The sequence below is a fragment of the Orcinus orca genome, chromosome 15 (assembly GCF_937001465.1).
Source record: "Orcinus orca chromosome 15, mOrcOrc1.1, whole genome shotgun sequence".
In the NCBI taxonomy this organism is placed as follows: Eukaryota; Metazoa; Chordata; class Mammalia; order Artiodactyla; family Delphinidae; genus Orcinus; species Orcinus orca.
In genome coordinates this window covers 71681922-71703573 of record NC_064573.1, presented here as the reverse complement: position 1 = coordinate 71703573, position 21652 = coordinate 71681922, and the positions used below count along the sequence as shown (strand labels likewise).

General features: G+C 48.5%; 1 protein-coding gene and 1 pseudogene across 3 annotated transcripts in view; both read left to right on the top strand.

The window, feature by feature from the left end:
• Positions 1-21652, top strand: part of SVOP (SV2 related protein) — an 85627-nt gene that overhangs the window by 48706 nt on the left and 15269 nt on the right. For all 3 annotated transcript variants that reach the window (XR_004477815.2, XM_004281377.3, XM_033408601.2), the window contains exons 7-11: positions 212-275; positions 3612-3737; positions 5613-5741; positions 8506-8579; positions 20342-20418. Coding sequence is in view for 2 of the 3 variants with exons in the window: in XM_004281377.3 (XP_004281425.1) it covers positions 212-275; positions 3612-3737; positions 5613-5741; positions 8506-8579; positions 20342-20418 (470 nt within the window). In the remaining variant the exon portion in view is untranslated. The remainder of the gene's footprint in view (positions 1-211; positions 276-3611; positions 3738-5612; positions 5742-8505; positions 8580-20341; positions 20419-21652) is intronic.
• LOC125961325 (guanine nucleotide-binding protein subunit alpha-12-like) lies at positions 8616-11706 on the top strand (annotated as a pseudogene).

Here is a 21652-nt window from a genome sequence, read left to right as displayed (position 1 = left end):
TAAAAATGCTGATGCCAGGACCCCACCCCGAGAGTCTGTTTCTGAAGGTTTGGTATGGACCCTGCATACTTAGCCATCATCCCCAGAAATCCTGATGTAAGTGGTCCACAGACCACCCTTGGAGGAAAGTTGGCCGAGAAATTCAGAAGACCATAGCAATCTTCCCACTCAGTCCCGACCTTAACGCCCTTTCTGTCTTTTGCATTCCCAGGGTGACGCTGTATGCTGAGTTCCTTCCCATGAAAGCCAGAGCTAAGTGTATTTTGCTGATTGAGGTAAGGAGGATGGTCTGGGATTCTGGATATTACTCAGTCTCTGAGCAGGAGATTCCCGGGTTTCTTGAGCCATAGGACAAGGAAAGGGAGTTTAAGAAAAATATAACAGATCCATTATGCAAGGATTTAAATGGATCATTTATGTTGATTTCAACATGGTTGTTTTGCAATATGGATAAATTCTTCCATTGACAAGAAATTCAATCTACCACCTCTGAAAAAAAATGGTAGCAGGCAGGTAGTATGTCCTTCCTGAACTAGAAATGACTTTTATCTGAAAGTTGGTGCTGAACATTGTAGCTTGAGTGGACCAAACTCCTGCCCCCCTCACCAGATTGACTCGTGTCTTGTGTGAGATCGCTATTCATGGCCACGTCTGTGGCCAGTAGGCTGCCTTAAAACTCTCTTGGACCATCCAGTCCCTCTCAAGCCCTCCCTCTGCCAGGGTCCTGTGACCCATTTTCCAACCATGATCTGGAAGATCTCAGGGCAAATACATAGCTGCCCAACAGCCCTCCTCCATGCAGTGGCAGTATTATTTGTCCCTGGTGGACACTTAGGTCCACAGTCACGACTGTCCCTAATCACCATGATTACATGACAATATCGAATACACTGATCCACAGCCCAACTTAACCATCCTGACTGTGTCTACCCCTGACCAATCAGGGTGGTAGTCAGCTGGTCCACACTGGTGTGGATGAACCAGTTTAATATTGAAATGCATCTGCCAGATGATCCTGAACCCTGACTGGCCCTCATTGCCTGACACTCTGTCCTTTCTAAGGACTCCCTAGAGCTCCCCGTGATGCAGCAACTAAAGTCTGGTGAGGGTTGGGGGAGGTGTGTGACCAGGGTTCATTCTGATTGGCCAATACTGTATGGTGTACACTCTGATTGGTCAGTTTATAAATTGTTAGCCATTTTGACTGTCCCTCTGGTTGTCAGCAATTGAAATGGACTGTGGTTACTTTAAGCGAAAGGGGATTTAGGAAGGCTCTTGGGGGCTCCCAGATGGAGAAGATGAAGGACAATGTTTTGGAATGGACAATGGTTGTAGACTCAAAGTTGCAGCAGGAAACAACATACTCACATTAGGAGAATTTGAAGAGGGTTTTTCTTTTTTTTTTTTTTTTAATTTAATTTAATTTTTTATACAGCAGGTTCTTATTAGTTATCTATTTTATACATATTAGTGTATATATGTCAATCCCAATCTCCCAATTCATCCCCCCACCACCACCTCCGATTTCCCCCCTTGGTGTCCGTACGTTTGTTCTCTGTATCTGTGTCTCTATTTCTGCCTTGCAAACCGGTTCATCTGTAGCATTTTTCTAGATTTCACATGTATGCGTTAATATATGATATTTGTTTTTCTCTTTCTGACTTACTTCGCTCTGTATGACAGTCTCTAGGTCCATCCACGTCTCTACAAATGACCCAACTTTATTCCTTTTTATGGCTGAGTAATATTCCATTGTATATATGTGACACATCTTCTTTATCCATTCGTCTGTCGATGGGCATTTTGGTTGCTTCCATGACCTGGCTATTGTAAATAGTGCTGCAATGAACATTGGGGTGCATGTGTCTTTTTGAATTATGGTTTTCTCTGGGTATATGCCCAGTAGTGGGATTGCTGGGTCATATGGTAATTCTATGTTTAGTTTTTTAAGGAACCTCCATACTGTTCTCCATAGTGGCTGTATCAATTTACATTCCCACCAACAGTGCAAGAGGGTTCCCTTTTCTCCACACCCTCTCCAGCATTTGTTGTTTGTAACTTTTCTGATGATGCCCATTCTAACCAGTGTGAGCTGATACCTCATTGTAGTTTGGATTTGCATTTCTCTAATAATTAGTGATGTTGAGCAGCTTTTCATGTGCCTCTTGGCTATCTGTATGTCTTCTTTGGAGAAATGTCTATTTAGGTCTTCTGCCCATTTTCTGATTGGGTTGTCTGTTTTTTTAATATTGAGCTGCATGAGCTGTTTATATATTTTGGAGATTAATCCTTTGTCCGTTGATTTGTTTGCAAATATTTTCTCCCGTTCTGAGGGTTGTCTTTTCGTCTTGTTTATAGTTTCCTTTGCGGTTTATAGTTTGCTTTTGCTTAAAAGCAAAAGCTTTTAAGTTTCATGAGGTCCCATTTGTTTATTTTTGTTTTTATTTCCATTATTCTAGGAGGTGGGTCAAAAAAGATATTTCTGTGATTTATGTCAAAGAGTCTTCTTCCTATGTTTTCCTCTAAGAGTTTTATAGTGTCCAATCTTATATTTAGGTGTTTAATCCATTTTGAGTTTATTTGTGTGTATGGTGTTAGGGAGTGTTCTAATTTCATTCTTTTACATGTAGCTGTCCAGTTTTCCCAGCACCACTTACTGAAGAGACTGTCTTTTCTCCATTGTATATCCTTGCCTCCTTTGTCAGAGATTAGTTAACCATAGGTGCGTGGCTTTATCTCAGGTTTTTCTATACTGTTCCGTTGATCTATATTTCTGTTTTTGTGCCAGTACCATATTGTCTTGATGACTGTAGCTTTGTAGTATAGTCTGAAGTCAGGGAGTCTGATTCCCCCAGCTCCATTTTTTTCCCTCAAGATTGCTTTGGCTGAAGAGGGTTTCATAAAGGGACTATTTATAAGGTCCCTGAAGGGGCAAAGGGAGAGAGTAATTAGCAGCCCAGAGAGAGACGGAGAGAGAGAGAGAAAGGCTCTTGGAAAGGAGCTGTGACCTTCAACTAAGGGATGCAGCCAGCGCATGACCACCCTGCAGAGAAGGAGCCAGAGGAATAAGTACCCGAATCCCTCTTTCCTCCCCATCTTCTGTGTGGCTGCACCCAATGTGAAGCCAGAGGACAGGGGGACTGTGGATGCAGTCCATACAAAGGGCAAGGTGGAAAAGGATGGAATGTGATTCAGAGAAACAGACAGAAGATATTCAGCCCCACAGGGGAGAGACAATTCTGATAAAGGATACCGGGGCACTGTTGGGCAAGGGAGATGGACGTGAGTAGACAAAAACCAATGTGTCCACTACTCTACTGGCCTCACACGATATTGATCATATTGATCTCCTTAACCAGAGCTGCCACATTTCACACTCCAGTGGGCACCATGCAAATATCATACAGGGCGGATGGTACCCTCAGGAGACAGACAACATGGAGGCCCTGGCCCAACCACATGAACCACAGGAGAAGTGATGGCCATTCTGACTTTCCTGACCCCCAAGGACCCCCTTACCAGCATGGATAACGTTGTCTACGATGATCCTGAAATTGCTCACTGTGTTGACCAATGCTGCCCCATTACTGACCCCCATTCTCCCATGCCAGGTGTTCTGGGCCATCGGGACAGTGTTCGAGGTTGTCCTGGCTGTGTTTGTGATGCCCAGCCTGGGCTGGCGTTGGCTGCTCATCCTCTCGGCTGTCCCACTCCTCCTCTTTGCTGTTCTGTGTTTTGTAGGTATCCTTTAAGACATCTCAGCCTTTGTTACTTGGTCTCCTGCCGTTCATTATATTTTGGTGGGGAGGGTGTGGAGGAGGGTACCAAAGCCACTTTTAAGATTATTTCTTTGAATCAGGAAATGAGACAAAGGTACAGGGCCTGGGGTGGGCCCAGTATGGGGTGTTGGGTTTCCTCCAGGCAGACACTGCTGGGATATTCTTGAGGGAGATATCAAGGGGATGGGGGATACCTTGCTCCCTCTCCCTGCACTACAAGAGCTACACTTAAGGTGAGTGTATTCTTAAGTTGCAAGTGACAAAACCCAGTTCAAACTGGCTTGAGTGAAAGAGACATATGAGAGAATATTAAATATCTGGCTTCAGGCATGGCTGGGGCCAAGGGCTCACATGATCCCGCCATCTCATCTCTGCATAAACTACCCCCCACACACAGCGAGATCAGACCACACGTTTATCATTTCATGTGAAGACCACATCCATGAAATGCTTTACAGCCAGTGGGCCCCAAAATAAGCCTGTAGGGAGGTAGATCTCATCTATGATAAATAACGTAATAATTACTGGTAATGACAATAGGTATTATATAATAATAATTAATTATAATAATAATTATTATTATTATTAGCATAACAGTGTAGCAGGCCCTATGCCAGGCTCTTTATATGCATTCTCGTATTTATTCCTCCCAATAACCACAGGAGGTAGGACTATGATGAACCCCTATATTAGTTAGGATGATACCAGCTGCTGTAACAAATAAAGCCTACACATTCAGTAACTTAACACAATAGGAGTTTATGTCTCATTCATAAAACAGTCCAGAATGGGTGCTTCCATTTGACAGGTGTGATTCTGGGCCCAGGGTTCCTTCCAGCTTGTAGTTCTGCCACTGTCTAGGGCTTTGGAATCTTCTACATGCAGACTGAAGAAGGGCAGGTAGAGATGTATACTTAAATAACTTGGCCGGGAATATTCTGCTCTCGTGCCATTGGTGAAAGCATGTCACATGGCCATGCCTAGATGCAAGAGGTGCTGGGAAATGTAGTTTCTGGCTGGGCAGCCATATCCAAGGACAACTCTATGCTATGGAAAGGGAAGCATGAATTTTACTGGATGCTAGCAATCTCTGCTATATTCTCATTTTACTGATGAGGAAACTGAGGCCCAGAAAGGTTGATTGACTTGTCAGAAGACACACAGCAAATAAACAACATAACTCATTTGAACCAAATCTTCTGACTCCAAGTCTCACACTCTCTCATTTCACAGATTGCTGTTGCTTTGTTTTATGGAGAGATCTCTATCTAGTCACTTGGGGTTGGGACTCTAGTAGGCCTAAAGGTCTTTGTGATTTCTTTCTGTCTCTTAGACTGAGTTTGCAAGACGATGCTAAACACAGGTGAGGTGTAGTTTCTTGAGAGATAGGGATAATGATGATGATGGTGAGAGTGGTGGACTGTTTTTCTTTTTTGGTGGCAGTCTTAATTTAGTTCAGCTGTCACCTGCAACTCAGCAGCACCAAATTACAGTAATAGCAACGGCAACAGGAACAGATATATTAACCCATTCCGGGCACTGTGCTAAGCACTTTGTTTGGATTATCCCATTTAATCCTCTCAACAACCCTAAGAGGGAGGATCTATTATTATCCCCATTTTATGGATGAGGAAATGGAGGCACAGAGAGGTCAAGTTATTGCTCAAGGTCACAGAGCCAGTATAATCAATGGCAGTGCCAGGATTTGAAGCCAGGCTTCTGGCCCCAGAGCCTCCGGCCCTAAGGACTCCACACACACATGAGAGTGTACGGCTGTGACCGAGCATTCTGTTCTGCCCTAACTGGCCACGTCTCGGTCTCCTGTCCTCATAGTGGCTGCCAGAGAGCGCAAGGTATGATGTGCTGTCCGGAAACCAGGAAAAGGCCATCGCCACCTTAAAGAGGATAGCCACAGAAAACGGAGCCCCCATGCCTCTGGGGAAACTCATCATCTCCAGACAGGTCAGTGCCTGGCGGACTGACTGTGCATGTTGCTGCACGTGCTGGGAGCATGTATGTGTGAGTGGGTGAGGGGTGCAGTGGGCAGGATCTGCAAAGGGAATTTGGCAACTTCAGTCTGTGTACTTTCACTGCCAAGTCCTAAAAGTACCACCTGGAGAAGTGATTAGATAAATGTAATAGAATGTCCCATAATGGGTCCCGTAACTACTGCTTCAGTTTCATCTTTCAGCACCCATGAAGTCTGATTAGCAAATGTGATTGATTGGCAAAGGCTTGACAGTAAAATCACATTAGAAAGTGCCACGAAAGACTTAGATCCAAGACACCAAACTGCCCCTGTGTAGACATCCTTAATGGATGGTGCATCACTCCACAGGCAACACCATCAGGGAATCCACCACACTACAAACTGATGAGCACTTACTGCAGGTGCAAGTGGGGAGAAGGGAGCCAGATTAAGGGCTGCAGTCCCTGCCCTCAAGAATCAAGCATGTGGCTTAGAGAAACATCACAAATGCCCTTAAGCAAACAACAGACCCTACAAGGAAATTATTATTATTATTTATACATTTATTTATTTATTTTTGGCTGCATTGGGTCTTTGTTGCTGCAGCGGGCTTTCTCTAGTTGTGGTGAGCGGAGGCTACTCTTCGTTGTGATGCGCAGGCTTCTCATTGCGGTGGCTTCTCTTGCTGCGGAGCACAGGCTCTAGGCCTGCAGGCTTCCGTAGTTGTGGCACACGGGCTCAGTAGCTGTGGCGCACAGGCTTAGTTGCTCCGCGGCATGTGGGATCTTCCCAGACCAGGGCTTGAACCCATGTCTCCTGCATTGGCAGGAGGATTCTTAACCACTGCGCCACTGGGGAAGCCCTATTTTTTTTAAATAATATCATTTTTCTGACTGTTTCTATATTAGGCAAAAATAACTGAATGGAATTTCACCAGATTGAGAGGAAGTGCTAGGCAGGGTCTGACAACATAGAAACCAGGAGACATACCCCAAATTTGCTTTGGGAAGCACAGGGTTGGGGTAGGGGGCATCCCAGAGAGTCTGGGGTGCAGGAGGCTCATTTAGTTGCCTTTGGGGAGGGACTGCATTCTCCCCCGCCCCTCCTGTGGGAAGATGCTCTGGGTGGAGAAAGCATACAGTGATTTCAAATGTGTGTTGCAAAGTGACAGTGGCAAGACTGGATGCTCCAGTTGTGGGCTTCTCTTTGGAAAGGAGCTGCTGCCGCAGGGGCCTCTCTGTGTTCCAGGGTGCCCGGCAGCGGGGCCTGTTTTTGTTTTTGTTTTTGTTTTTATGGAGGTCACTGGGGCAGGTGCATAGCCGATGCAGCCAGGAGCAGCCAGGCCCAGAGAGAGAGTTCTCTCAGGTCCAGGAAGGCTCCAAGAAAGTGGTGAATCCCCCATCACCAAAAAGAGAAGAGAAGGATTTTCCAGAAGGCAGACCAATTCTCCAAAAGCCAATTTTTCTTGCCAATGTATGTTTACCAAAAATGTGTTTTAAGGATTATTCTTTTTGAATATATTTAGTAAATAGGGAGAGATTTTTCCTATGTATATACTAATACATATATTAACACATAGGAATGTATTTTTCCTGTGTTTATATTAATACATATATTCCTCAATAACTATATTAATGAATTCATTCTTAAGTATATTAATGAATGAATCTATTCTAAAATATAGTCAATAAATACAAACATGCTCAAATATATTCAATAAGCATATTAATGAGTATTGTCTTTTTATTCAAGAATATATTACAAAATATTTTTATTCACAAAGACAATATTCATGGGTAGATTAAACCACCTATAACCCATAATCTTTTTTAAAAAAGCTTTTAGCATGTTTAAATAAGTGAGCACTTCTCAAACTGCTAAGAATAATATGTTCATTAAATAAATCTAAGAAGATAATCCGTAGAATATAGATTCTATGAATATATTTTTTAAATTATTTTTCTTGTTGATGCTTTCAAAAAAATTTTTTATTGGAGTATAATGGATTTACAACGTTGTGTTAGTTTCAGGTGTACAGCAAACTGACTCAGTTATACATATACATATATACACTCTTTTTTAGATTCTTTTCCCATATAGGCCATTACGGAGTATTGAGTAGAGTTCCCTGTGCTATATAGTAGGTCCTTATTAGTTATCTGTTTTATATATAGTAGTGTGTATATGTCAATCCCAATCTCCCGATTTATCCCTCCCCCCCAGAATATATGTTTTGAAATAGAACATTGTAAAGCAGAGATTTGATAAATTAGTAAATTATATAAAATTGGCAAGCGAGTCGTTTAGCTAATTGGTCTTTTGACAAGTTGGCTTTTGGTGAATTGATTTTCAGCACATTAATTTCTGTTACCTTGACCTAGAGCTGGCTTTGGGTGGGGAGGGTGTGAAATGGCGGGAGGCATCTTGGACTGGTGGTTTGCTCCCTGGTCCATGGGATCGCCCAAGAGGCCTCAGAGGCCAAGCCTGAGGGGCCTGCTTCCCAGCTCCAGGATTCCAGGCTGGGTTGGGGTGTGGAATGTCTCCACCTCTGGACATCAATGAGTCCTGGCTGAAGGCCTCCCTGGGCTGGGGGGCGCTGAGGGCCGTGGATCTGAGTCCCGGGTTCTCGGGACCTGAGTGTCCTGCCCACCAGAAACCTCCCTCCCAGCCTCGGGTGTCCACCGGTCTCAGGCTACCAACCTGTGCCCGCACATCCACAGGGGAGGAGAGCAAACGGTATTCTTTGTCTTGAAACAGGAAGACCGAGGCAAAATGAGGGACCTCTTCACACCCCATTTTAGATGGACAACCTTGCTGCTGTGGTTTATATGGTAAGAGCTGTTTGTTGATTCTCGGGTCCCCCTCCTCAGCGCCCTGTTTTGGGTTTTAACTTGGAGGACAGAGAACTCTTCCATCTTGAGCAGCATTTGCAAAACTGAGCATCACTTTCCTCACTTCTGTGTTATCCTGTTATTATTATTTTCTTAGCCTTTTTTTTTATTATTTTCTATACTATTATTTTCTTAGCCTTTTAAAAAATTTGGCTCACTTTTTCTCAGATAAATGTCTTTTAAAGGGAAACTCTGTATACCTGCTTTAAGGAAAAATTTTAATTGCAGGCCATAGACAGAAGTCGCTTTAATTAATTAATTAATTCTTATTGAAGTATAGTTGATTTACAATGTTGTGTTAATTTCTGCTGTACAGCAAAGTGACTCAGTTATACATATATATACATTCTTTTTCATATTCTTTTCCATTATGGTTTATCCCAGGACATTGAATATAGTTCCCTGTATTACACAGTAGGACCTGGTTGTCCATTGATTCTATATGTCATAATTTGCATCTACTAACCCCAAACTCGCAGTCCATCCCTCCCCCAGAACTCACTTTTAAAGATAAAAAAGTGGCCCTCCCTAGCCTCGGGTTCTGTGTTCATGGATTCAACCAAACCACAGATGGAAAAAAAAAAAAAAAAATTCCAGGAAGTTCTAAAAAGCAAAACTTGAATTTGCTGTGCACCAGCAACTATTCACATAGCACTTACACTGTATAGGTATTATAAGTAATCTAGAGATGATTTAGAGATGATGTGGGAGGATTGTGTAGGTTATATGCAAATACTATGCCATTTTATATGAGGGACTTGAGCGTCCATGGATTTTGGTATCCACAGGGGGTGCTGGAACCCATCCCCCACGGATACCGAGAAGTGACCATACAGTAAAAAGCTAGCTTGCGACTTCCCTGGGGGTGCAGTGGTTAAGAATCGCCTGCCAGTGCAGGGGACACGGGTTCAATCCCTGGTCCAGGAAGATCCCACATGCTGCAGAGCAACTAAGCCCGTGAGCCACAACTACTGAGCCCGCGTGCCACAACTACTGAAGCCCACGCGCCTAGAGCCCGTGCTCCGCAACAAGAGAAGCCACCGCAATGAGAAGCCCGCGCAACGCAAGGAAGAGTAGCTCCCGCTCACCGGAACTAGAGAAAGCCCGCGCGCAGCAACAAAGACCCAACGCAGCCAAAAAAAAAAAAGTAGCTAGACTGATGGTTTGCCAGGGGACAGAACCACTGTATTTAAGAGCCAGACAGAGGGACCTCGGGACAGTGGCAGCGGACGCGGCCTGAGGGAGCGGCCGGCTGCCGCCTCGCCCGCCGCGGGGTCTATGGCCTCAGCAGCCATGTCCGGTGCGGTGCGGACCCTCAGCCGTTTCCTGCTGCCGCCCGAGGCCGACGCCGCTGGCGATGCGGAGCGCGAGGCGCGGCAGCGCAGGCGCAGCCGGGACATCTACGCGGGGCTGGACCGCGAGCTGCGCGCTGTGCGGCGCCTCGTCAGGATCCTGCTGCTGGGCCCCGCGAGAGCGGCAAGTCCACCTTCCTCAAGCAGATGCGCATCGTCCACGGCCGCGAGTTCGACCAGAGTGCGCTTCTGGAGTTCCGCGACGCCATCTTCAACAACATCCTCAAGGGCTCAAGGCTTCTGGTTGACGCACGAGACAGGCTTGGTGTTCCTTGGCAGTATTCTGAAAATGAGAAGCAGGGGATGTACCTTATGGCCTTTGAAAACAAAGCAGGGCTGCCCGTGGAGTCTGCCACCTTTCAGCTGTTATGTACCTGCTCTGACCGCGCTCTGCAGGGATTCTGGCATCAGGGAAGCTTTCAGCCGGAGGAGGGAGTTTCAGCTGGGTGAATCAGTGAAGTACTTCCTGGATAACTTGGATCGGATTGGCCAGCTGAATTACTTTCCCTAGCAAGCAGGACATCCTGCTGGCGAGGAAGGCCACCAAGGGCAAAGTGGAGCATGACTTTGTCATAGAAAAAGTCCCTTTCAAGATGGTGGATGTGGGTGGCCAGAGGTCTCAGCGCCAGAAGTGGTTCCAGTGCTTTGATGGGATCACCTTGATCCTGTTCATGGTCTCATCCAGTGAGTATGACCAGGTCCTCACGGAGGACAGGCGCACCAACCGCCTGGTGGAGCCCATGAACATCTTTGAGACCATCGTTAACAACAAGCTCTTCTTCGACGTCTCCATCGTCCTGCCTCTCAACAAGATGGACCTCCTGGTGGAGAAAGTGAAGACCATCGGCATCAAGAAGCACTTCCCAGGGCTTCCCTGGTGGTGCAGTGGTTAAGAATCCGTCTGCCAATGCAGGGGACACGGGTTTGAGCCCTGGTCCGGGAAGATCCCACATGCGGCAGAGCAACTAAGCCTGAGTGCCGCAACGTGAGCCTGCGCTCTAGAGCCCGGGATCCACAACTGTTGAGCCCGCATGCCACAACTACTGAAGCCCCCGCGCCTAAAGCCTGTGCTCTGCAACAAGAGACGCCACCTGGATGATGAAGCCCGTGCACCGCAACAAAGAGTAGCCCCCGCTCGCCGCAACTAGCGAAAGCCCGCGCACAGCAACCGAAGACGCAATGCAGCCAAAAATAAATAAATAAAATAAATAAATTTATATTAAAAAAAAGAAAGAAGAAGAAGCACTTCTCAGACTTCAAGGGCGACCCCCACAGGCTGGAGGATGTCCAGTGCTACCTGGTCCAGTATTTCAACTAGAAGAGACGGAATCGCAGCCATCCACCTCACCACTGCCATAGACACGGAGAACATCTGCTTTGTGTTTCACGCTGTGAAGGACACCGTCCTGCAAGAGAACCTGAAAGAATATTATGTTGCAATGAAAGAGGATGCCCCTCACTCTTGTGGCCCTTGAACAGCCTGGCTGGCCACAGGCCAGGTCTCCCCGGTGTCCCGGAGCGGGTTTCCCGAATCTGTGCCCTCAACACCTGGCTCAGGGATGCTGTGAGGCCCGCCACGCCGCTGCGCTCTAGGCCAAAGGATGTGACACTTTGATGTTAGCTACTGAATCCTGGGGACTAGTGAAACTACTGAAAACCCCAGCGATCACTTTGGTATTAATGTGTAATGCCTAATAACACAGCTTTCTTTCTTTTTACAGAAACTATTCCTTCTCTGACACAATGTAATTGAGGACTGCGTGTGTGTGTGCACGCATGCTCTGTCTTTAATGACAGAAACACAAAACCCGATGTCTTTGCAGATGGCTTTTGTCTCTAACTCGTGAGTGCTTCGTGAGGAGCATTACCTGGTGGAGGTTTGTAGGAGGTGAAAGGAGGTGAATCTCGGGCTGTCCCCGCCACCTCCCCAGGGGAGCGCGTTGCCTTTTAAGTCTCTTGTGCCAGTTGGTCCCGGCTGTTAGATGAGAGGGTGGGAGTGAGAGCTGGCGGTGTGGACTTGACTTAATGTGCCCACAACCTGCGCTTTCTTCCCGCCCTGTCAGATCACCCCACGACACGACAGGACACGGGGTGGAAGGTGTGCACACGGACGCTGCCGTGAATGGCCGCCTCCCCTCTGCACAGGGCAGTGCCTGCTGCCTCTGTGCCCACCCTCCCCGCCCCTCGCCCGCCCCTCGGCAAAGACTTAAACCAACTGGCCTTGCAGATGAGTTGTCTCCGAGAGACACCTGCAGTCCGCTGCAGGGAGCCTTTCCTTTTTTGGAGGAAGCAGAGAGCTCCTTTCCGCTCAGGGGCTTTCAAGAGCTGGCGGCATTGCCAGCAGAGCCTTCGTTAACACCGCCCGGCTCCGCGCTGCCTTCCGGTGGCCGGCCGAGAATCTAGGTTCTCATCAAGGTCTCTCGCTTCTACTAACATACACACGTCGCAGGAAAACTGTCGGACGTGATCTCCTCTGAGTGAAACTGCAGAGGCTGTGAATGTTGACGCGAGCTGGTCAATCTTGCACTCAGTTAACTTGACCGGTTACTCTGTCCAGGTGTCTTTCACTGTGTTTAAAATACATTGCATTCCAAACTGGTCCCTGCTGTGTATTACTCTACTCAAGAGTGCCTGGCGTGTTGAGGACTCTGCCTAGCATTTAAAAGAGAAAAAAGCTTCCTCTGTCAGTGGCACCAGAATGTTCCTGTGGTTTAGTAACCGTCCCTGGGCCCCATCCCCAGGCCACACTGTTCCCAGTCCTGTGTCCCTGGTGAGTGACTCGCTCGCCTTCACCCAGCAGATAAACAGGGATCTTGTGGCGGATGCTGACCCAGAAGGAAAGGGAGGAAAAAAACTGCTTCTGAGTCAGCCTTGTTATCACAGGGTTTTAATGAGGAGACAACATGAAATCCCGTCTCTCTGGGCGCTCAGAGCTTCCGGGGGGTGTTTGCTGGGGGTTCGGCTCTTTTTTTTGGCTGGAGAAAAGCTGCTGGTTTTGTACTGCTTCCTCTGGCTCTTCATGAACTGAAAGGATGTGCCCCGGGATCGGGGCCGATGACCGAGGTTTAAAGGAAAAAGAACATTCTCAATGGGCTGCGTCAGGGCGGCCCGAGACCTCGCTGTCACTGCTCAGAGGACCCTGTCCTGGGGCGCGAGCGCTCCTCGCCCGCCGGGCTCCAGGTCTCACACGTGTGTTGGGACCCACGCGCTTCCTCACCAGCCTGGAAACACTCCCCGTGGCCCTGGCGGAGGAGGCGGCGGCGGCCCTCGCGGTCGGCGTAGCCGGTGGAGGTGCCTGAGGCTTGCTGGAGAGCTGGGATCGGCACGGTCGGCAAGCGCCGTTTGTCCTTTAAACCTTCTGACGCGGTTGCTGGTTTGCTTTCAGAGGCGGAAGCGAGTTGATATAGACAGGGAAGCCGAGCAGACTGGGAAGCAGGGGGGACAGCCCGAGGGGGGTGGGCCCTGCCCCGCCAAGAACGGACCCGCTCTGCCCCCTGTGGCCGGGCTCCCCTCTCTTCACGGCTCCCAGCCCTCAATTCCGTGACTGGTTGGCATCCGAGAAGATGCCTCTTTGCAAGGTCACCTGAAACCATTTACAGCCTTTCTGCACATAGATTATAGTCACTTTTCTCTCCAAAACCTTAGGCTTTTCTATTTTATTTTAATTTCACTGTTACCCTCGATTCTTGTCTTTTTTTTAATTGAGATGTTAGAGAAGCAGGAGATAGTTGTGCCTCATCTAAATTATTACAAAAGGGTAACAATAAACTTCCTCAAACTCAGATATTTTCCTCACATAAGGACACGTGTACGTTTTTTACTGAAATATTTTTTTAACCCTTCAGTTTGTAGAGAAATTGTTTCAGAGATATTGCATTGCAGCTTTGTAATTTATAGAGATCTCTAGACTCCTTATTCTTGCAATATTTTTACTCCGTTTATTTTAACTCCAAGATCAGGAAATAATCTTGAAACAAGATTACTAGTTATGACGGACTAACTTGGGCATCCTGGGAACAGACGCTAACTTGGTATTGTGAGTAAAGGCACCATTAGGATGAGAGCAGTCGGGGTGAATTGCTCACCGCTTACACATTGCACAGCGTTTTCGCATTGGCAGGAGGGGCTGGTTTGATGATCTGACCACCTTCAGTTTCTGGATGTTTATTAAGATAAATCCGTAGTTTTCCTTTGCTTAATAGAAAATATCAACTCAGCATTTGAAGCCAACATTAATTTTTCAGTCCCCAAAATTCAGAGCAGTTGGATAACTCAAACCCTAATGTTCCTTGAAGGTTCATTACTTGTCGATCACAGTTTTTACTTCCACATGGGACACAGGAGCGCTGTCACCAACACTGCTGTGTGGATGCCTCTGGAACACGACTTCAGGACAAGAAACAGCGGCAAATACGTGTAAAGACATGTGTGTGTGTGTGAGGGAGGGATCCTGCTGCCCTGAGACCTGGGAGCCCGAGGAGAGGACCTGGTGATGGACGTGGACATGTCCAGAGACCGGAGGCTGGAGGAAGCCCAAGGGAAGGGAGGCGTGGGAACTCTTTCTCTGCAACCCCGTGGGGTGACTTTCCCCATCACAAAACGAAGAAACCACTGACGCAAAGTGTGAACGATTCCCAGTCGACAGAGCTCATGGAGCTCAGGATTCTCATGTAGAAAAGGCACATCTGTATTGTCCAGTGGCCACTGCCCGGGTAGGCGTTGTGTGCGTCCACGTGTGGGCCCCTAAACTGCCCACAGTGGGGAAGGCAGAAGCGCACCTTCACCCCAGAGAAACGTGCACTCGTCATTATCCATGTGGCTGAGGGCCAAGCTCTTTGGGTTCCAGTTTCCCCATTTGTAAAAGTTGGACTAGATCATGATGCGCAGCTCTGGCGCTGCAGTCTGATCACCTGAGGGGCTTTGCAAAGCCCTGGGCTGAGCCACTCCGAGGCCGTGCAGTACAGGCATCACACGGATGCACTCTTGGTTTCCTGGGTGGTTGCTGTGCCGCCGGGCTTAGGAGCCGTGAAGCAGAGGACCATGGAGGACTCCCACCAGGCTGCTGGAGTTGTGGTCCACAACGTAATGGCCCCCGAATCCTCCCCTCACTGTGACCTGCGACCTGCCTCAGGAAGAAAGTGATGCTGGGTTTTCTGTTGTGGTTTAAGTGAAGAGCAGCAAGTTCCCACTAAGCTTTCGACTGTGTGTCGGGTTGTCCTTCTGGGCCTTTTGATGCCACCTTCTCCGTAAGGTTCATCAGATGCGCTCAGCCACCTCATTCTTCAGTGATGCCTGGAGATTTAGGGAGCTGTGTTTGAAGGAGAAGACAAGCCCTTTTAAAGTCTGTCTGGCGGCCCTAGGCAGAGGTGGGCCTCGTGTGTGGGATTCTGCATTTCATGGACTCGGCGTTCCGGGCGCAGGCCCTGGTGCCGAGGTTGGTGCTGGGCCTGCAGCTGGGAGGGCTGAGAGCTCGGCCCCCCCGAGCAGGGGCTGCTTTTACTGACTGCATTTGTGAAGCACCTCCTAGGCCTTGAAGAGGGTGGTGGCGAGTCCCCAGAGGAAGGAGCTGCTTGGTTAAGGCGGCTCAGAGGCCGGCACTTGCTGTGTTAACGGCCCTTAACGGCAGGTGGCACGTGGTACGCGCTGAGTTCAGGGAAGTGGCGAGACTTGCTGTGGGTGGAGTGGAGCCCGTGGGGCGTGGAAGGGCCACTCCGCCTCCTCGGTCCTGCTGTCGGTGTCTGGTTCCTACCTTCTGCTGGAGGAGGACTTCAGGTCACGCAAGGCCCGGCTGCTCGTGTGGGCCCTTGCTCTCCTGCCAGGTCTTGCCCTCCAGAACCCGCTAGAACTTTGAGGCTGGGTGTCCACTCGTGCTCAAGATGGCATATCGAAATAGGTGGTTTTGGTTTCCACGCCATGTTGGCATCTCTTCAGGTGAAAACTACTTTAAAGCACAACAGGTTGCTACCTGCCCGAAGCACCCCCAGTGCCTGCCTCTTGCTGGATAACATGGGATGCTTCATACCCAGAGCAGCTCCTCGGTGTGGACCGCACACCTGCAGGGGTTCTGCTGACCCTGACGGGGGTCGTGAGCCCCTAGGAGAGTGGAGCGCTGCTCAACGTGGGAACTTCCTACGCGAGGCTCCCACCCCAGGTCACAGCAGGAAGGAGCGCGATGTTGCCGGGCCCGAGTGAGTTCTCAGACATCCTGGCAGGATGGATGTTCCTGGGAATTGGCGTCTGAGTATAGCAAGGGGTAGGAAATGGGGTGGAACTCAGAAATAGACCATGAGATTCCTGCCCCAAAACACAGTACTTGTAGGCAGCAGGGCCCTCCCCGGAAGCGAGCAATTAGGGTGTGGAGTAGATGAGAACAGGAGGGAACTGCTGTTGTATCCCATCCTGACCTGTGGTGACTCCCTCGTCCTCCTCAAATCCAGCAATGACCTTGGCACGTCACTGTGAGGTTCTTATTACAGGGACCCGAAGACTTTGCATCTGTTGCCGTAAACGCGGCCCTGTGGCTCGCTTCACAGAGAAGCGCACACCTGGCTCCCCCTGGAAATTGGGTTCTCCGCTTCTGATCTGGTTATGAAGGTAGTGTTTTTATTCTGGTGGTTTTCTTTTGTGTGTGTGTGTGTGTAACACAAACCACAGTGAAACACTAGAGCAGCTACTGGGTGTTCCTGGACCAGCCCGAGTTTCCTCCTGGGCGGGCGAGTGGCCGGCACTCTGATTGCACAGCCCGCAGAGTGTAGACAGGGCTGAGCCGCACGGGGTCACAGTCGTCCTGGTCAGTCTGTTCCAGGCTTGTCACTCAGGCGCCTTTTTATTAACACTGAATTCACTTTATTTTGTGCTTTCCGAAGCTGATTAATTCCCCCAAATGAACGTAACCCCAGCTATTCACAGCCAAGGTGGAGGTTTCCCACGGGACCGAATTTCCCGGCAGGTCGCAGAGCCAGACCGCTCTGGTGACTGGGGAGGCGTGGATCGCGCATCCCACCCGGTGAGGCTGACCCGGAGTCCGGCCGAGGGAAGTCCAACGTAGAGGCAGCTGAGAGCATGACCCTTGTGAGTCGTGGGAAACAGGCCCTCAGCTCTGGGTTCTGGTGCTTCCTGGAGCTGGTCCAGGGGCTCAGCTTTTCAGCCGACTTCAGAATTTCTCCAGTCGGGAAGGAACTGAGAATGGGGTTCCGGGAGGCCCCATTTTGTGATGCGCAGCGCCCACCCGGAGTGGTGACAGGCCCGGTGTGCCGCCGTGGCAGCCTGGGTGCTTTAAGGCATCTCACGGAGCCGCCACGTGTCCCTGGGCCCCACCCCCTCCGTTCAGTGGCCGGGCCCCCGGGGAAGCCTCCCGAAGCCTCGGGGTAACGCTGGAGGTCTCCCCACCACCGCCTGTCAAGCTGCCCTCAAAAACGGTCAGTGCCCACGGTGGGCAGAGAGCACTGTCACCTAGGAGACTCTGGAACTCAGGTCACAAACGTGGAACCAGCCTTGATCTGACAGTCGGGCTAACAAAGCCAGTTCTCCGTGGCTTCCCTCCTCACCCAAGCTTTCTGGATGAGCCCGGGCACCTTTTCCAGGTTCACCTGCAAACAGGTGGCCAGAGCTCTCGCTGCGGAGTCTGTGGAAGCCGGGGACGAGGCCCGTCCCAGGAGGGCTCACGGGCAGCCTGTGAAACTTTCTCCCCATCATCTTAACTGTTAGATTCTCTAACAAGCCTGTTTATCGAGAAATTTAAAATAGATCTCTATTGAGTCTGCCCATCTCTAGGATCTTAAAGCATTACCTTTTGACCTGTTATGCAAATGGCAAAACATTCCAAATGTCTTTTCCTTCACTCCAATCGAACCTGCTAAAATTGGCAGGCACGTTATTCTCTGTTGACACCACTGCAGCCAGGAAGTTCAGTGCGGTGTGCTCGGCCCCCTCCTCTCTGCCACGTCCTCCGCTGTGCTGTGCTGTGACCCCTGTAGCACGTGGGGGACCCCGCAGAGGGGGCAGGGCTGCAGGGGCGATCGGAGGAGGCGGCGGCTGCAGAAACGGAGCTCTGAGCTCTTCCGGGGTCTCTACACTCAGAAAGGAAATTCAAGGGCAACAGCGAGTGCTGGGTCACTGGCACCGCCCCTGGGGTGTCGCTGCAGCTCCACCCCCGCCCCCATAATGGCACCGACAGTGGGGAACAGGCCTCGGTTTACGGATGCTGTGTTCCAGGTTAAGAGATACATGATGCAGTGTAAAAAGTGTATTGTATAGCTACGGGGGTTAGTTTAAATGTATTTTGTATATACGACTTTTATAAATCTGTTAAGATTTGCCTTAAATTACAAAAAAAAAAAAAAAAAAGACAGAGAGGGGAGGTGTTAGGGACTCGTTAGCCCGTAAATAAGACTGAGATACAATTAAAGAATTGAAAGGAAACTTAAAGGAATCTCTTCTTTTCACAAAAAGATTGAATACTTTTGCTGTATCCATCCCTCTCCATTCATATTGCCTTGGGTACCACCAGCAGCACAGGGCCAATATTTGGGGAACCACTGATTTGGTCAACATGGACATTCTGAGAACTTTCAGTTCTTGATCCACTTTTTCTTAAATAATAACCTTGGCATTGGCTGGAGGGCATTTGTAGTGAGTAATTAACTTATAGTCCGCAGCTAGTCAAATTTCAGCCCTTCTTTCAATTCTTTCTACCATTAATGCTGTAATTTCTACAGCATTAACTGCACAAAATTACCCCGGTTGAGGCTATGTGTCCTGTTTTCAACAGTTCTCACTTTTCCTAGTCACCTTTGAGCAGAGGTGCTAATTAGCAGGGGAGTGACCTCAAAGAGGTCAACTGCAGGGAAGAGGAGGGGAAAGCTTTGATAATACAAAGCACCGGGGCTCCAGCTCTGCCCCCCGCATTCCTGAGCGCTGAATCAACTCACCATGCCTTTATTAAACACCTGCTGTGTGCCCAGTACAAGCATGGAGCTGGCGGGATATTTTAAAAGGTGGGGAAACAGAATTGAGAGTATCTATCTTTGAGTGCATGTGATTCTGTTGGGCTGACACTACTTAAATACTAAGCAATTAATGAGAGACTAATTTTAGAATACTATAGAAATCACATTTGCGAGCACATGTGGTAACTCAAGGAAAGTAATCATCGGCTTCTGATTATGACTGAGCTCCCACATAACTGTACCACAGGATGAGAATATTCCGGCCCTACAGACTTGAGTATTCTGGTTCCAAGGACAGTCGGGAATTAGTTAACTGCGTCATTCTCATCTGAAATGCTCAAGAAGTCTGCAGACTCCGCATTTGACTGGGCACACAGCAGGTGTTTAATAAATGCTTGGTGAGTTGATGTAGCTCTCAGGAATGCGGGGCGGGGGGCAAAGCTGGAGCCCAGTTCTGCATACAGTTTTCCCCCTGCTATTCAAAAGTAGAGCGTTCCAATGAAAGCTTTCCTAAACTGAAGTGGCATAAAGAGAAGTAATTACCTGAGGACATGTCTTGCTAATAAAAGAAATAAAATAAATGGAGGTAAAACACAGATGCTCATAGACACAGTTCAAAGCTAATGGCAGCTTGAATCTGAAAAAGAATGTATATATAAGGTATAACTGTATCACTTTTCTGTACAGCGGAAATTAACACAACATTGTAAATCAGTTATACTTCAATAAAATAAATTGGAAAAAAAAAGCTAATGGCAGCTTGATGCTGAGGTGCTGAGTGTAGTTCCCGGGAAAGGGGCTTGGTGGCGCTACTCTCGCTGCTTGGGGCAGGTGCTGCCTCTATAAAATAAGCGTTGGATGCTATTTTCGCTTTTCCCTTTTTTCGTAAAAGTGAAAATCCTCTTCGGATTTCTTCTGGCGAGCAAAACCAGGTACTAATGTAGGTCTTTCGTAAAAGCGAAGTGCAGTAAAGCAAACTTTTGAAAAAGTAGGGGCTACCTGTATTATTAAATATATCTCCCTATTCAACTCAACCCAGAAGCCCTGACATCTGTTGGCATCTGTCAAAATGACTGTTTTCTACCAAATTTTGGTTCCCCCATTTTTCCCCCTCCTTTTGCCAGTTGACTGAACAGCCTTGGAGGTAGCTTTATCTGTGATAGAATTCAGTTCTTGATCTTTCAAAGGACACAGGATCACTTCCCTTTATCGCATCATTATGCTTCGTACCCACCATCTTCCTGCTCAAGCAGCCCAGGAAAGCCCCGCAAAGGCCCAGTGTGGCCTGAGCCCAAAGCCTAGTCTCTGCTGCTAGAGCTGCAAGTCCTTCCAGAGGGGTTAGGGAATGGGGACCTGCATTTCTCCCATCATTTCCTTACCTTTCTTGCTTCCTTCCTGGCAGGTTTTCCAATGCATTCTCTTACTATGGATTAGTTCTGCTCACCACTGAGCTCTTCCAGGCAGGAGATGTCTGCAGCAGTGAGTATCAACAGCTCTTTCGCAGTTAACACTGTCCCCTCCCGCCCCTCCCCACTTCCAACACACGAGGTCATACACACACACACCCCAGCCCAGGTTCTGCCCTCACAGGGCCTGGCCTTGCACAAACTCCAGGGAGAAAGTTTCTGCAAAATCTGAGCATGAAAGAGCTGGGTTGTGGTTTCCAAGACGCTCTGTAGAAACCTGGATCTTCTTGTCACGGTAGACCTGACATTAGAGCAGAATCACATCTTATGTCCCCTAAAGTGGTCCATGAAGTACCGCCCTGAGTTTTATGGCTGTGACCCTGTGTAGCCATTCTCTGCGTGTGCATCAAGTCTGAGAATCAGGTTGGAGCTCGATCCTGGCCACACGACAGAATCACCTGGGGGAGCTTTTCCACAAAGGCAGTGCCATTTAAACAATGCCCAGGCCAATTTAATCAGCGGCTTTGGGGGGAGGGGCCAGGCATGAGTGGGTTTGAAAAGCTCCCTAGGTGATTCTGTTGTAGAGCTGGAGGTGGAAAGCACTGGACAAAAGGAATGAATCAAGAGCAAAGTCTCTACACAGCTGTCTGGACTTCAAACCAATCTGTCTTTAAGGGAATATTAGATTCCTAGCATTGAACCCGGGATGGGGGATAAAGGGATCAAGTTCTTGCCTGTTTGCGGGATTTGTCCAATTATCTTTTTCCTATGAAGCCTCTATAATCTGAGTTAATAGTTTTGTTTATTGGTATAAGGATTTAATAATACAGCGGAATCACATCTCGCTGGGAGGTGTGGGAGAGCCTTAACCGCCCTGAGAAGCAGTTCAGTTATAAATTCTGGGTTTGGTATTGATGGAGCCTAAATCCTTTGCCTCTGTGGCCGAATACTGTGTGCCTGACACACAGTGAGGCCAAACAAACTGAAACCATCGTAGTTTGGAGCAGAGAAAGGTTTATGGCAGGGCTGAGCAAGGAGGATGGGTGACTTGTGCTCAAAAACCCTGAACTCCCCGATGGTTTGGCGGGGGGAGAAGTTTTTAGAGGCAGAATTTGGTGGGGGGGACGGCCGCAGGGTATGTGACTTTCTTCTGATTCGTTGGTGGTGAGGGAACAGGGTGATGTTCCAGGAATCTTGTGCTCAGCCTGAAGTTACCATCCTCAACCTGGGTGAGGGCCTTAGTTCCTGCAGAAGAACTCAAAGATATTGTTATGTATATTCCTTGAGGAGGAACCGGGACTCTGCCC